Source organism: Suricata suricatta, chromosome 16, assembly GCF_006229205.1.
Source record: "Suricata suricatta isolate VVHF042 chromosome 16, meerkat_22Aug2017_6uvM2_HiC, whole genome shotgun sequence".
NCBI lineage: Eukaryota > Metazoa > Chordata > Mammalia > Carnivora > Herpestidae > Suricata > Suricata suricatta.
Window position 1 is genome coordinate 6,929,600 of NC_043715.1, and position 14,317 is coordinate 6,943,916.

Below are 14,317 nucleotides of genomic sequence, written 5' to 3' on the forward strand. Positions count from 1 at the left end.
GTCCTGGCCTCTCCCCGTCCTGGCCTCTCCCCGTCCTGGCCTCTCCCCGTCCTGGCCTTTCCCAATCCTAGCTTCTCCCAGTGAGCAAACACAGAGTGGGGTTTCCCACAGTGGCTTCTCGGTCGTCTGCCACAGTCTTGGGAAGCGTGATGCCATTGAAGGGGAGACGACTTGAGGGCAGCTCAGGGTGAGGGCAGAGTCGGGGCGGCCTCTGGGGCACACCTGTGCTCTGCATCTCTGAAAATGCAGGGCCCCTGTTAGCCCTTCAGGTTCCATGTGAACTCAGGCCCTCGGGGCTGAGGGGGGAGGCTCTCCCCCTTTGTGTGGTGCAGAGCAGGTGCACTTCCCAAGTCACCATCGGAGGTCTGAGCCCAGGGTCCTGATGGAGAATACACAGGTCTGTTTTCCTCAGATGGTTTCATGGTTTATTTGGTCAGATGGTCTTTTTGGGGGCTAGTTTTGCCTGTGCTTCTGCAGAAAGACCGTGGGCTTTGGATTCACAGAGGAGCCCCCACCACCCCTATTATTCTATATCTTGTCATCCTGTGTTTCCCCATCTGTCACTATTTTATTTAGGCGATAGTTTGCTTGTTTACTTTTCATCTCCTGGACATGAAGCAAACTCTGTGAGGGCAGGGACCTTATGTCGCTGATTTTTATTACATCCCCTCATCTAGCATGTAGCTGGCCCATAGGAGGTGAGAAATAATTAGATTTCGGATGAATAAATACAGTGGGGGGGGAGAGCTGGGCTCCAATCCTGACTCTACCATGTAAAATCTTTGTGGCTTCCAGCAAAGTTATTCACTTTTCCTCGCCTGCAAAACAAAGAATGGCAGTTTTCCTAGGACTGCTGAGAAATTCCTAGACCACACGTAGAGCTGCTCACAAAAGGTAAACCTCGCCTCCTCCCCTCTAATAGGTTCGTAAATTAGCACCTTGACCTGGCTGCCGGACAGGAGGATTTTGGTCAAACCTCTCCCAGTCCAGAAGGTGCTGTTTTGCAAGGGCCCCGAGCTCCTGACTTGTCATGGGCGGGAACCAGTGTCCCCTGAAAGCTGTTTCTGAGACACGCTCACGTCCGCCAGCTGGGCCGTGGCACCGGGCACAGGTCTGCCTGGGCTGCACAGAACCTGGAGCCAGCTCCAATTAGGGAGCTCTGGCTCAGAGCTGAAGGCTTTGAGGTTAACCTTGAAGAAACAGCTCCCTCTACACCAGCCTTTTAATTAAATGCTCTCGTTTACTTTCCGGAGTTCACTGAATCATTTCACCTGCATCACAGGGACTTGGCGAAGCCCGGTTGCCTTGAGTAACAGAAAAGTATACAATGAGGAGGCTTCAAGGAAGCTGTCAGGTGACATGGGCCCTGCCACTCCTGTGCCCCTTTGTGACTGGCCGCTCCCCTGGATGGGGACCCAGCATGGGGGAGGAGGGGTCTGGGGAGCCACCCCTGCTCCCTGCCTTGGCCTCGGTTCTTGAGGTTCCAAGACCCACCTAAGTAAGGATGCGAGTCCACCCCGAGGGTGACCCAAGGCTCCGGGGGCCAAGGAACAATTCTCGAGGACTTCTTGGTGCGCACGTATTGGGTTGTGCTCTGCTGTGTGTGATGGCGTCCTGCCCTGAAGACACTCAGAGTATTGTTGGTGAGACAGGGTTCATGCAGAAAATATTACTGGAATACTTTTGTGCTGAGTGGGGTGATAATGATTATAAAGCAAGAAGAGCCACCATTTCTTCATTGCTTATTCTGTCCTGGGCCCTTTAAATATATTCTCTCTCTTTTTAAAAATTTTATTTATTTTATTAAAACAATTTTTAAAAGTTTATTTATTTTGACAAGGACAGAGACAGTGTGAGTGGGGGAGGGGGCAGAGAGAGAGAGAGAGAGAGAAAGAGAGAGAATCCCAAGCAGGCTCCATGCTGTCAGTGCAGAGCCTGATGCAGGGCTCAAACTCATGAAATCAGGAGATCATGAGCTGAATCCAAACCAAGAGTTGAATGCTTAACCAACTGAGCCACTTGAGCACCCCACATATGTCCTGTCTCCTAATACTCGTGACCTGCTCTTGGAGGATCAGGAACAGGCATGGTCACTCTGTCCATGCTGTCCTTTTCCAAGGTTGGGGGCCAGCTTCTGGTTGGGTTCCAGCATCCCAGCCAGAAAAGGTTCAGCAATGGTTCACACATAGTCTGACCCTCTGTGTGTTTCCTTAAACCCCTCCTCCCACACCACTGAAGCCCATCCCGAAGGGGGCGGTCACCCACCACCCCAGCAGGAATGGTGACACTCAAGATTTTCAGACCTTCACCAGCATTTGAGCCTCAGGCTCACCCAACCTCAGGAGGCTCCTGGTGATGGATGACCCCTTGGGTTGTCTGGACCCAGGTTTTCGAAGCCTGTGTGCTGAAGCAGGGGTAGCAGTTTGGGGTGGGCCCAGCAGATGGATTTTTTAAAAATATTTTTAACATTTATTCATTTTCGTGAAGGGGGTGGGCAGAGACAGAGAGGGACACACAGAATCTGAAACAGGCTCCAGGCTCTGAGCTGTCAGCACACAGCCTGACGTGGGGCTTGACCTTGGGAACAGTGAGATCATGACCTGAGCCGAAGTTGCATGCTTAACCGACTGAGCCACCCAGGTGCCCCAGCAGGTGGATTTTTAACAGTTCTTCAGGTGATCCTGATGCATGGTCAAGTGTAGGAGCCGCTGGTCTGGGTTCTCAAACCTGCCTGCCTGTCAGAATCTCCTGAGAGCTGTTTTGTGGGGTTTTAAAAATTCATTGTTATTAACTCAATTTTAAAATAAAATAAGCTTCACTTTTAAAACAGCTTTAGATTTACAGAGGTATTGGTTCGATGATACAGAGAGGTCCTCTGTACACCACACTCTGCTTCCTCCTCACGTCTTACATTAGTGTTATGCTTTTGCTACAGTGATGGACCAGAAACAATGCATCATTATTAACCAAAGTCCACGCTTTATTCAGGTTTCCTTAGTTTTTGCTTAATGTCTGTTCCAGAAACCCATCTAGGGATTGTCGGGTCTCCTTAGGGTCCTCTGGGCTGTGACAGTTTCTCCAACATTCCTGGTTTCTGATGACCTTGACGGATTTGAAGGGTACTGACTTCAAACACTGTTGACTTTGGTCTTCCTCACCTGGCGGGGGGAGAGGGAGCTTTGACTTCTCCATCTGCCCACGTCAGGTACCTCCACCATCCAGTTACTGCTCCCAACCCCGAACTTTCCACACTGTGCCGTGTGGAAGGAAGTCACCAGGCACAGCCCATGCTTAGAGAGTGGGCCCTTAGGCTCCCCCTCCCTGTGGGCAGACAGTCTCCATAACCTGGAATTCTTGTGCATGGGAGATTCGCCTCTTCTCACCCATTTACTTATTAATTTAATGATTTACTGACAGCAGTATGGACTCCTGGGTATTGGTTTTAGACTGTCAGTTAGATTGCAATACTACTTTGCCGTGTGGCTCAAGTTGGCGCATCTGTGGCCACTGGGAGCTCGTTCAGTCGGCTCCTGTGTCCTTTTGACGTGCCTCTTCGCTGGGCAGGTTATTCTTGTATTCTTTTTCATTGTTTGCTACTTCTTTTCAGCCCCTCCAAACTTATCTCATGTGTTTCCTGCCCCAGGCTCAGAGTCAGCCATTTCTCCAGGTTGTCCTGGTTCCTTTTATTGAGAGTGGTATCCGAGACCAACATCTGGGCCCTCGATGTGCCCGCTGCTGTTGGCATGTCACTGGTTCTGGGCCCTCTTCACTGACAGAGCAGGACATACCTGCGTGTGTGCACACACATTCCTGTAACTATGAATGTAAGTGTCTCTGCATTACGCTGAACGTGAGTTCACACTGCTGCCTTCCAGCTGAATCCGCCACCTCCTGAATCATTCTAGCCCCCTCCCCTCGCTGATCTGTACCCTCACACTCTGGTGGTCAGAAGTGCGGTTCCTTCCACCTGCGTCCATGCACTGAATTGTCCAGTTCCAGCACGCCTGGATGACGGTATCAGAATTCTGAACCCTCGCCCACCTCCCTGGGAATGGGCTCCCCAATTGCAACACAGCGTTTCTCTAACAGGCTGTTTTGCCTTAGTTTTTGACAGACTTCAGTCATTCCTAGAGTTTCTGAGGTGCTGAGCCCCTCCCGCCCCCTTCAGTGAGGTTGTTTCTTTTCTTTTTATTTTTTTTAATGTCTATTTATTTTTGAGAAAGAGAGAGAGACAGAGCATGAGTGGGGAAAGGGCAGAGAGAGAGGCAGACACAGAATCCAAAGTAGGCTACAGGCTCTGAGCTGTCAGCACAGAGCCCGACGCGGGACTCGAACCCACAGATGGTGAGATCATGACCTGAGTGGAAGTCGGACGCTTAACTGACTGAGCCACCCTGACGCCCAGGGTTGTTTCTTTCGTACACTTGTCACACGGTTAGATTCTTTGATCACATTTCTGCATTCTGTCCTTAGATCCCTCCAGTCTTGTAAATGTATGTATTTTAAATGCATACTTTAAGTCTAACTGTCTGTGCTGCAAAGTTCATTGGGTTTTGACAGATGCTTAATGTCCCTCCTTCACCGTCTGTGTATTCTAGAAAACAGCTTCCCGCCCTCAGAAATCCCCTGCACTTCAGCATTCCGCCTGCTCTGATTCTGCCTGATCCTGGTAACCACGGATCTCTTGCCTGATTCTCTCCCGTTGCCTTTTCTAGAATGTCATGTGATTGGAATCATGCAGTGCGCAACCCTTCACACTGGCCCCTCTCACTTAGCAATCTGTGTTTAAGATTCATTTGTGGTTTTTTTGTGGCTTGATAGCTAATTTTCTTTTTATTGCTGAGTAATATTCCCTTATACAAACGTGCCAATTGGTTTATCCACTCTCCTAATTGAAAGACGTATTGGTTGCTTCCAGTGTTTGGTAATTATGAATAAAACTGCAGTTTGTTTGGTTTGTTTTGTGGTTGTCGGATTTCAAAGCCGGGGGTTCCTTGTGGCTGAAGGCACTGGAACAGACGCTGAGGCTCATGGGTATCGAAGATCGTATGGGGGCCTTCGAAGAGCGCTCTCACACTTGGAGCTGTGGTGATTAAGCCCTGAGCTGCTCTCCACCCCGAACAGAGGAGGGTGCGTGGGGGCTGGGGGGTCCCAGCCACATCCAGCCCTCTTGGTGAAAATCTGAATGTCCTGTGACCATGCTCTCGCGTGATTGCTCCTCTACCCGTTGCTCACTTTGTTTGTCTGATTTGGGAAGGCTCTGCTCTGACCAATGGGGGACTGAACCTGCACAGCCCCGTGAAGAGGAAGCTGGAAGCAGAGAAGGACTATGTCTTTGACAAGAGGCTCAGGTACAGCGTCCGCCAGAATGAGAGCAACTGTCGGTTTCGGGACATCGTCGTGCGGAAGGAGGAGGGTTTCACACACATCCTCCTGTCCAGCCAGACCTCGGACAACAACGCGCTGACCCCTGAGGTGAGAGACGGGGGGCCCGGGGGGAGGCTCAGGCTGGAGAGGGCTTCTCGTTCGGAACGGGGCCCTGGCTTCTTCTTTGTTCCGTCAGGGAGCCGATCAGAATAGCCAGCACACATGCAAGGTGCACTGTGGGCCGCAACGTGCTGATCACTTCACATTCATTGTCTAGTTCACCTTCATGAGCAGGTAGTGACCCTGTCCCGTTTTACAGACGAAGACCCGGTAAACGGAGAGATTCAGAAAATCCACCAGGGCCACACAGTCAGAGGACAGCCCCAGACCCAAATACTGTATCTTGGGTATTTCCAGTGTGTCAAATTTTTTTGCTTTGGATGGAATTATATTTACTCAGCTCTCTGGCTTTTGGTTTGTTTTTTTTTTTTTTTCAGTTGAGCTATAATCCACATGCCATAAATTTCCCTCCTTTAAAATGCACATTGTTTAGTCTATTCACAAGGTTGTGCAGCCACCGCCACGACCTGGTTCCAGAACATTTCCGTCACCCCCAAGGAAACCCTGTGTCCATCAGCGTCCCCTCCGCATTCTCCCCCACCACGTCCCTGGTGACCACGAATCTACTTTCTGTTGCTACAGATTTGCTGATTCTGGACATTTTATATAAATGGAATCGTATGGTCTGTGGTCTTCAGTGACTGGCTTCTTCCTCCATGAGCCTGAAGGCTCATCCTTGCTGTAGCGGGTCGGTGCACCATGACTGTCCGCGGTACGGATACGCCACATTTTGTCCCTTAGTCATTCAATGATGGACATTTGTGTTGGTTCCACTTCTGGCTACTGTGTTATGACTAATGTGGGCACCAACATGTGTGCACAGGTTTTTGTGCAAACGAGTTTTCAGTGTTCTTGGAGATATTCCTCATCACAGAGCCACTGGGTCATACTGTAACTCTGGAAGGAACTTTTTGAGGAACTGCTGGACTTTTTCACAGCGGCCGTGTATGAGGGCTCTAATTTCTCTGCGTCCTCATCACCACTTGTTATCATCTGTCCTTTTTATCATAGCTGTTTGAGTGGGCGTCGGGTGGCATGTCACCGCGGTTCTGATTTGCATTTTCCTGATGACTAATGATGGTGGGCATCTTTTCGTGGGCTTATTGGCTATTTGTCTTCTTTGGAGAAATGTCTGTTCACATCCTTTGCCTATTCTTAAAACTGTTTTTAATTGCTGAGCCTTAAGACTTCTCTATCAGATGTAGGATTTGAAAAGATGCTCTCGTTCTCTGAGTTGTCTTGTTACTTTCTTGTTGGTGTCCGGGGATGTACAATGTTTAGAATTTTGATCAAGTCCATTTTACCTGTTTTTTTTTCCACCTTACCTTTTTAATTCTAATCATGATTATACTTTAGGAGAACAGAACGGGGAAACAGTGCATACTTAGTGCTGTGATGTAGACAACACCATTTAAGATGTTGTCTGTGAGGGACCTAGGGGAACAATGAAGACATAAGATTAATATTTTCTAAGAGATCTTTGGTGGTGCAAATGTGGGGAAAGATGCACCCAAGCAGCCCTCTCCAGCTAGACTGACCTGGGACAGGTGGTAGAGTAGTAAATGACAAAACGGAAACAGTACCGGGTACCAGTGCCCTTTGTGCTTTGTGTTTACTGTTCACCTCATTTCCTCCTCCCAGGAGCCTTCTGATGTAGGGTTCTCACGACCCACCTCTTACAGATGAGGTGATGCAGGTTTAGAGACCTTTGCAGGCCGAGGGTCATGCAGCTTCATGGAATATAACCTTCAGGGAGCAGGACCCTTGCTACTTGTGGCCACTGTATGGTTTCTTACACTCAGCCCAGTGCCTGGGCTCCCGGTGGAGGACAGCGCAGTCCACACCCCCTCTCCCTGTCCCGGGGTATCCTGCACTCTCTGATTTCCGGAGGAGCAGAGAAGACCCAGAGGGTTCACTGCAGGGGCGTGTTCTGCGGGGACACAGTCAAGGAGTGGCAATTCCCCCAGACTGGGCCTGGTAGCGGGGTCCGGCGTTGCCCAGTGTATCTGGTATACTTGGGGAGGCCGGGCAAGTGGGCTGGGGCAGGAGATGCTGTGTCCTTGAACTTGTAAATCACGTGTCTTCTCATTGCGATTGACGTGAACTATAGTTCCTTCAAGGGACTGTGAGTGTGACAGTCAGGAATGATTGCCAGCCTGTAAGGGAAGAGATGGAGCTAAAACCTGTGCAGTTTGTGGGACCCGTGACCACCTGTTGTCCCTCCTTCAAGCCTGGTGTTTTGGGGTCTCTCTCTTGCATGTTCAGGACCCACCTGAGGGTTCTCTGGGGCATAGACCTCTGTGGTTTACCCCCAAGGCTGCCCTTCCCATATTTACACATATGGAAACCTTGTTATTTTAAGCTCCTCATAAAACATTCACATGAGACCAATTCTTTTTGGATTTTTTCCTACCTCACTATATTTTAAAAGCATGCTTTTAAAAGGCACTGTGTTTTCCTTCCGTAAATCGAATAAATATGAAGTCTCCTGGTTCATTACACCTCTTTGGAGCAGCTTGGCCACTAACCATTGCCTCCTCACCACAGACGACATGTGGCATCCAGCCCATGTCAGGTGCACAGGTTCTCCGCTCCCAGGATGCAGGCTTGGATAATTAGGGGTTCCATTCCTAATTGGTGTCTGTCAGTAACAGAACAGGAGGAGAGTGGAAAGAAAATATTGATCTGGTGTTTTCAGCTGTCTCAACAACCTAAGCGGATTGACTCTACCCATAAGCTGGCCAACGGGGTAAAGCAGCCCTGAAAGAAAGATCCCAGCGGAAGGAAGAGGAGGTGTTAGCAGGGCAGTATAGATTTCGGAGGCGAGTAAACTAGGTTTGCATCCTGCCTCCAGCCCTCACCTTGGGAAGGTACCTTGCCTCTTTCGAGCTTCCTCATTTATAGAAGTTATACTATCTCGCGCTTGTGGGATTAGAGATCATGCCTGCAAAGAGGCTCACAGAACGCCCGGCACACAGGAAGCATTCCCCAAATGTTCTCAGCCTTGTTAAAATGAAACCGAGGTGATTTAATGGTCTCCAGCAGACCACCCTTCCTTATTCATGGAGCAGCTGGGAAGAGGCCACCCTGCATGTCCTGATTGAATTTCTTTTTCTAGTCGTACATGGGACATTGGTTGGATTGGCCTCATGGGCAGAAATTCGTACTTTACTGGGTGTGTTAACTAGATTCTGAGGCTAGCGGGTATGTTGTAATATTTCTCCTGTCTGTAATATTGCAAAGAACCAGGAAGATAATGAAAATGCCCCTTTAGGAAAGAGCCAGCAAAATAGATCGCCCAAAGTGCTGGTGATTAAAAGCTCATCTACTCCTCCCTTGCGAGAAGACCCAAGCCCTCGCTCAGCTCTGGGTTTTCTGCAGCGCTCTTAGACTCGACAAGCCACACCACCACCTTCCACGGGGGCACAGTGGACACACAGGAGTCACAGGTCACACCCTCTGGGTCACACCCACCAGATCCACACTGCCCCGAAGGCCTGTTAGCTTTAATCCTCGAATAGCCCGCTCTTAGGCTTTTTTCTCCCTGTTGCCGTCATGACCGTTATATTCTGGACTGTTGCATCAACCTGCTAACAGGTGTGCTCTTTCATGTTTCCTTCCCTGCAGTCCATTCTCCTCACAGCAGGCAGAGTGATCTGCGGGAATGCAAATCTGATCGAGTCACCCCTTCTACACACGCACTCGCACATGCACGTGTGCATGTGTGCCTTTGCATTTCAAATACGTCTGTGGTTCCTAGCCACACTCATTAAGAATCAAAACCACTCATATGGGCTGCTGAGGCGAGTGTGTTCTGACCTGCCTACCTCTGCAACCCTCCTCACCTTGTGCCACACATCCTCCTTCTTTCCTTCTGGACTCCAATCAGCCTGGCTTGCTTTCATGCCCATACCTGCCCCAGGGTCTTTGCACATACCCATGCTTCTGATGGAAACAGCCTTCCCTTCCTCCTTGCCTATGGCCTTACACTTCATTCAGGTCTCAGCGCAGCCACCACATCTGCGGGAGTGTCCCCCATTCCCTGCCCAGCTCCCTGCCCCGGTTACATCCTTCTCTCAATATGCACCCCTCCCTTCTGGAACTTGTTACGGTTGTTAGTATACATGTATTTGTGTGGTAGGTTGTTAAATATCTGGTTCTCCTATTACACTGTAAACCTCCTGAGGAGGTAAATACCATGCTACTCATTCAATTCAGTAAACACTTATTAGGTTTTGTTTATATGCAAGGTTCTGGACTAGGTGTTACAAGGGTTATACAGATGAGTAGAAGACTGTTTTAGCTTTTAAGGAATTGTATTAGTTATCTATTACTGCATAGCAAATTGCCCTAAACTTAGCATCTTAAAACAGTGAACATTATTTCACAGTTTCTGTGGGTCAGGAATCCCGGCATGGCTTAGCTGGATGCGTCTGGCTCAGGGTCCGTCAAAGCCTATAGTCAAGGTGCATTGTCTGAGGCTGCAGTCTCACCTGAAGGCTCAGTGGAGGCGGACCCACTTCTGAGCTCACCCAAGTGCTGATGGCAGGTGTGAGGTCGTCACTGGCCAGAGACATCAGTTCCCTGTTATGTGGTTACTTCGTATGGGCTCCTCCTGACGCGGCAGCTTGCTTCCCCAGACGGAGAGCTCCAAGAAGGAGAGACAGCAAAGGAGGACGGCCAAGGCCAGCTGTGCCCTTGCATGTCCCAGTCTCCTCTTGAAAGGGACATCCCGTCCCTCTTGCTGTATTGTGGTTAGATGTGAGTCACCAGGTCTAGTCTACCCTCAAGGGGAGGGATGCCACAAGCATGCGACTACGATGGAGGGGGAGCTGAAGGCCATCATGGAGGCCGCCTACCAGGGATTTACATCAGGCAGGAAGTAGGGTGAGGCAAAGATGCTCACAGTCTACAAAGGGGCATGTCACAATGTCTTAGAAGGGATTTTAGACACTTAGGGTATTGGAAGAAGGAAAAGTTTGGATTTAATCAGGGATATTAGGGGAAGCATTCATGAAGGTGGTCACAGCCACGATGGACCCTAAGTGGTTGATTTCAGCAAGTAGAGATGAAGTAGAGAGAGGGACTCTGGTCTGCTGGCCCTTTAGACCCACTTCTTATTTATTTATTTTGAGAGAGAGAGTGAGGAAGAGAAAGGGTGTGAGAGAAAGAGAGAGAGAGCATGCACATGGGAAGGGCAGAGAGAGAGAATCCTAGGCAGGCTCCATGCTGTCAGAGCAGAGTCTGATACGGGGCTCAGACCGACAAACTGTGAGATCATGACCTGAGCTGAAATCAAGAGTCAGACACTTAACCGACTGAGCTACCCAGGCGCCCTTAACCCCCTTGGGATGAATTTGGTTATCTGCTCCCAGCACATGGCGGATCAGAAGGTGGAGGTAGCTGTGAGGGGTGCCCATTCTCCAGCAGATACATCTGGAGGAAGGGGTAACTATCGAGGGCAGTAAATCTCAGGAACATATCTGGGGCTTCAAAATGCATAGAAGTCTTGGATCATTTGTTACAGTGGCATCCCCTGGGAGCCTCTGAGGGGACTGGTCTGTTGCAGGCTAGCAAGTGACCATTGAGAGGCATTTATGTGTGTGCAGCATATCCTGTTTAGGAAGGCAAAATAAGTAATCATTTTAGAATGTTTCACTTTATTTTTTTTTTTATTTATTTTTTAGAGACAGAGAGAGACAGTGTGAGCAGAGGAGGGTCAGAGAGAGAGGGAGGTACAGAATCGGAAGCAGGCTCCAGGCTCTGAGCTAGCTGTCAGCACAGAGCCTGACGCGGGGCTCGAACCCACAAACTGTGAGATCATGACCTGAGCCGAAGCTGGATGCTCCACAGACTGAGCCACTGAGGTGCCCCAGAATTGTTTCACTTTAAGCAGACTGATTGCCTTGTACAATCTGGGGCCCTGATCTAAGGATGTAGAACCTCCAACCATCCATCCGAATTGGATTATCAGCACAAGAAAGGCAAAGGAAAGCTCTACTAAGTAGACAGAACATTCTTGAAATTACAGTATATACTCTGACTTTGCGCTTCATTCATAAAGGAGGTGGCCATTTTGTTTGATTTTGTCTTTACTAATTGACTAGTAAATGTGACCTCGGAGAGAGAGGGCACTCTCTGGGTCATGTGTAGAGTGGCAGCTCACGTCTTCACAGCAGAATTTTCTTTTATTTGCCTCTCAGAGAAACAGAGCTCATGGATTGTTCAGATCGTGTCTATTTCTGGAGGCAGATGTTTTAAAGGACCCACAAGATAGCGGCCTCTTTGCTTGTTTGATGTTCAAAATGAAATCTGTGGCACGCACCCGGTGAGAATGGAAAATGCCTTCCCACCGCCCTCACAGAGCACCAGCTGGGAAAGTCCCTATTTAGATTGACATCCAGCCCTACTTTTTTCCACTAAAATTCACCCATTACTGAAATCATCCTACAGTATGGAGTCGTAGAAAGAGAAGGGTCCTGGGGGTGAGATTTGCACCATGGTTCTGCCTCTTGCTGCTGACCTCGGGTGACTTACGTCACTTCTCTGAGTTTCCTTGCTCTCCCTGCAAGATCAGGGTGCCCTTCCCTTCTGGATGGGATTACGGTTTGGAGAAAGATGGTGACAACTACTTGATGTAATCCCCAGCACCTCCAAGGGCTTCATAAGTGGGTTCTTTAAAAAGCCTAATTAAAAAAGATCCGCTCTCATAATATTTTCCCGTTGTTCCCTATGACGATACCTACCGAAAAGTTAACAACGATCCTTTAAAAGCCTGTTCACTTATTGTCTCCTCAGTTGGACTCTCAGCTCCACCCAGGCAAGTGCATGCCTTTTTTTCTCTCACCATGCCTTTTCTGCACTTATTTTCCCCTCCTTCCCTAACTTCAGTTGGATTGAGTGATTGAGCTTTCTTTATTGTACCCCCCCTCCCCGTTCATTGTAATCCATGTACTTTTAAGATGTTATCCTTAAGTTACAAACACATGGTGAACCCTAAATGTGACCGGCGCCTCTTCACCACTCGCAGACACAGAACCTTGGCATGTGGCTGTCATTCCTCTCTCATCGTGTGCAATATTGTCGCCTGGACTCCGGTTCTACCCTTGTGCAAACCCTCACCTCAGTTGCTCAATATCAGTATGATGGTTTTATAGTCATTCTTATATTGATTTGTCAACACCTTCACCACGTTTCTTTGCTGGCTGTTATTATCCCTTGCATGTCAGGTTTCTTTTCCTTTTTCTTTCTGAATATAGTTTTCTTCCTTCTGAAGTGCATCCTTTTTAAAGTCTCTCAGTGAGGGTTTAAGAGTGGTAAACATCCTTTTGCCAAAAATGTCTCATTTTTACCCTCCCTTTTGAATGATAGTTTAGCTGGATACAGAATTTCTGTTTGACGGTTGTTTTCCTTGGCGTCTTGAAAATTTTATGAGTTCTGATGCCAAAATCCACTTCCCACATGTCGCCTACGACCCGTGCAAAAACCTTAGTTGAATTAAGGGCAAGCAAGAGTATGATTAAACCTGGCCTCCTTGAGAAGGCTGAGACACCTCACCTGGGCTGCGCATAGGAATTTTTCCCCCACACCTTTGAAAAGGGCTACACGTGTAAATGCTGGAAGATTTGAGAGATATACCAGGGATTACACGGCTCTAAGCCGGGCTTGCAACCCCGTGGCCAGTGACCTCACCGCCACCTTCTTAGTACTCTGTGCCGACTCTGGGGATGCTGTAGGGGAGCTCTGGTTTTGGTGTTTCTTTGCTTAGCCTGGGTGTGGCTTGTATTCAGGGGAGCCTTCCTGCACAGGAAGGGAAGATGTACTCGTGTCTGCCCTCGGGGGTGAGGCCTCTGGCAGGCTTGAGGTCTGAGAGCCCCCGGCTCCTGGGTGCACACTTAACATCCCCACAAATCCGTCTCTGCCTGCAGATCATGAAGGAGGTCCGGCGAGCGCTGGGCAACGCGGCCACGGACGACAGCAAACTGCTGCTTCTCAGCGCGGTGGGCAGCGTGTTCTGCAGTGGCCTGGATTACTCCTACCTAATTGGCCGGTTGTCCAGCGACCGGAGAAAGGAGAGTACCCGGATTGCTGAAGCCATCAGGTGAGCTCTGCTCATGTTTGGACACTTTGGGACCTACCTCTTTTTTGCCAAACGTAGCACATAAAAATACAGGCTGCTCTGTAAAATGTGAATTTCAGACAACAAAGAATTTTTTTTATCATAAGTATAGCCTATACAATATTTGGGATATACTTATACTAAAATTTTTGTTGTTGTTGTTGTTTATCTGGAATTGAGATTTTAATTGGGTATCCTGTATTTTTCTGCCCAAATTAGGGGTGCCTTTCTTCTTTAGATCTTACTTTATTCTTTCTCTCAAAAAGAGATTTTATTTCCTTATGTTAATTAAGTGCAGTGTCTGGTAATGCCCATGTGTTACTCCGTACCACTCCCACCCTCTGCCCAATGGTGGAGTGTTGGGTTTTCTGGGTGTCCTGTGTCCTGGAGCTGATGTGGCTCAGCCCTGGGGAGAGGATGGAGGGCTACCCAGGGGCTGGGGGTCTGCAGACCTAGTCAGGTGGGGAGTGCCTCCCCCTCTCTTGTTGCCATTGGGATCCTGGGGTTGACATCGGGATCCCTTTTGGGAACACTGAAAAATGGTCATTTCCCCATTACTTATAGATTGATCAAAAGCAAGTGAGTGTTCTTTCGAGCAAGGGCCATCACTCAGCCTCCACCCTGGGAATGGCTCACGCTTGCTGCTGCCCCTTGGGCCGCGCTCAGACAAGGGTCATGGTGCAGTCATGCCCCGTGCTCTCTTGGAAAGGG

The 14,317-nt window shown here is 49.0% G+C and overlaps 1 protein-coding gene across 1 annotated transcript in view; it reads left to right on the forward strand.

Moving 5' to 3' along the window:
* The window catches only part of CDYL2 (chromodomain Y like 2), an 89,317-nt gene that overhangs the window by 55,768 nt on the left and 19,232 nt on the right, over positions 1–14,317 (forward strand). Inside the window, exons 4-5 of the mRNA XM_029924214.1 lie at positions 5,258–5,475; positions 13,416–13,588. Of these exons, the coding sequence (XP_029780074.1) occupies positions 5,258–5,475; positions 13,416–13,588 (391 nt within the window). The remainder of the gene's footprint in view (positions 1–5,257; positions 5,476–13,415; positions 13,589–14,317) is intronic.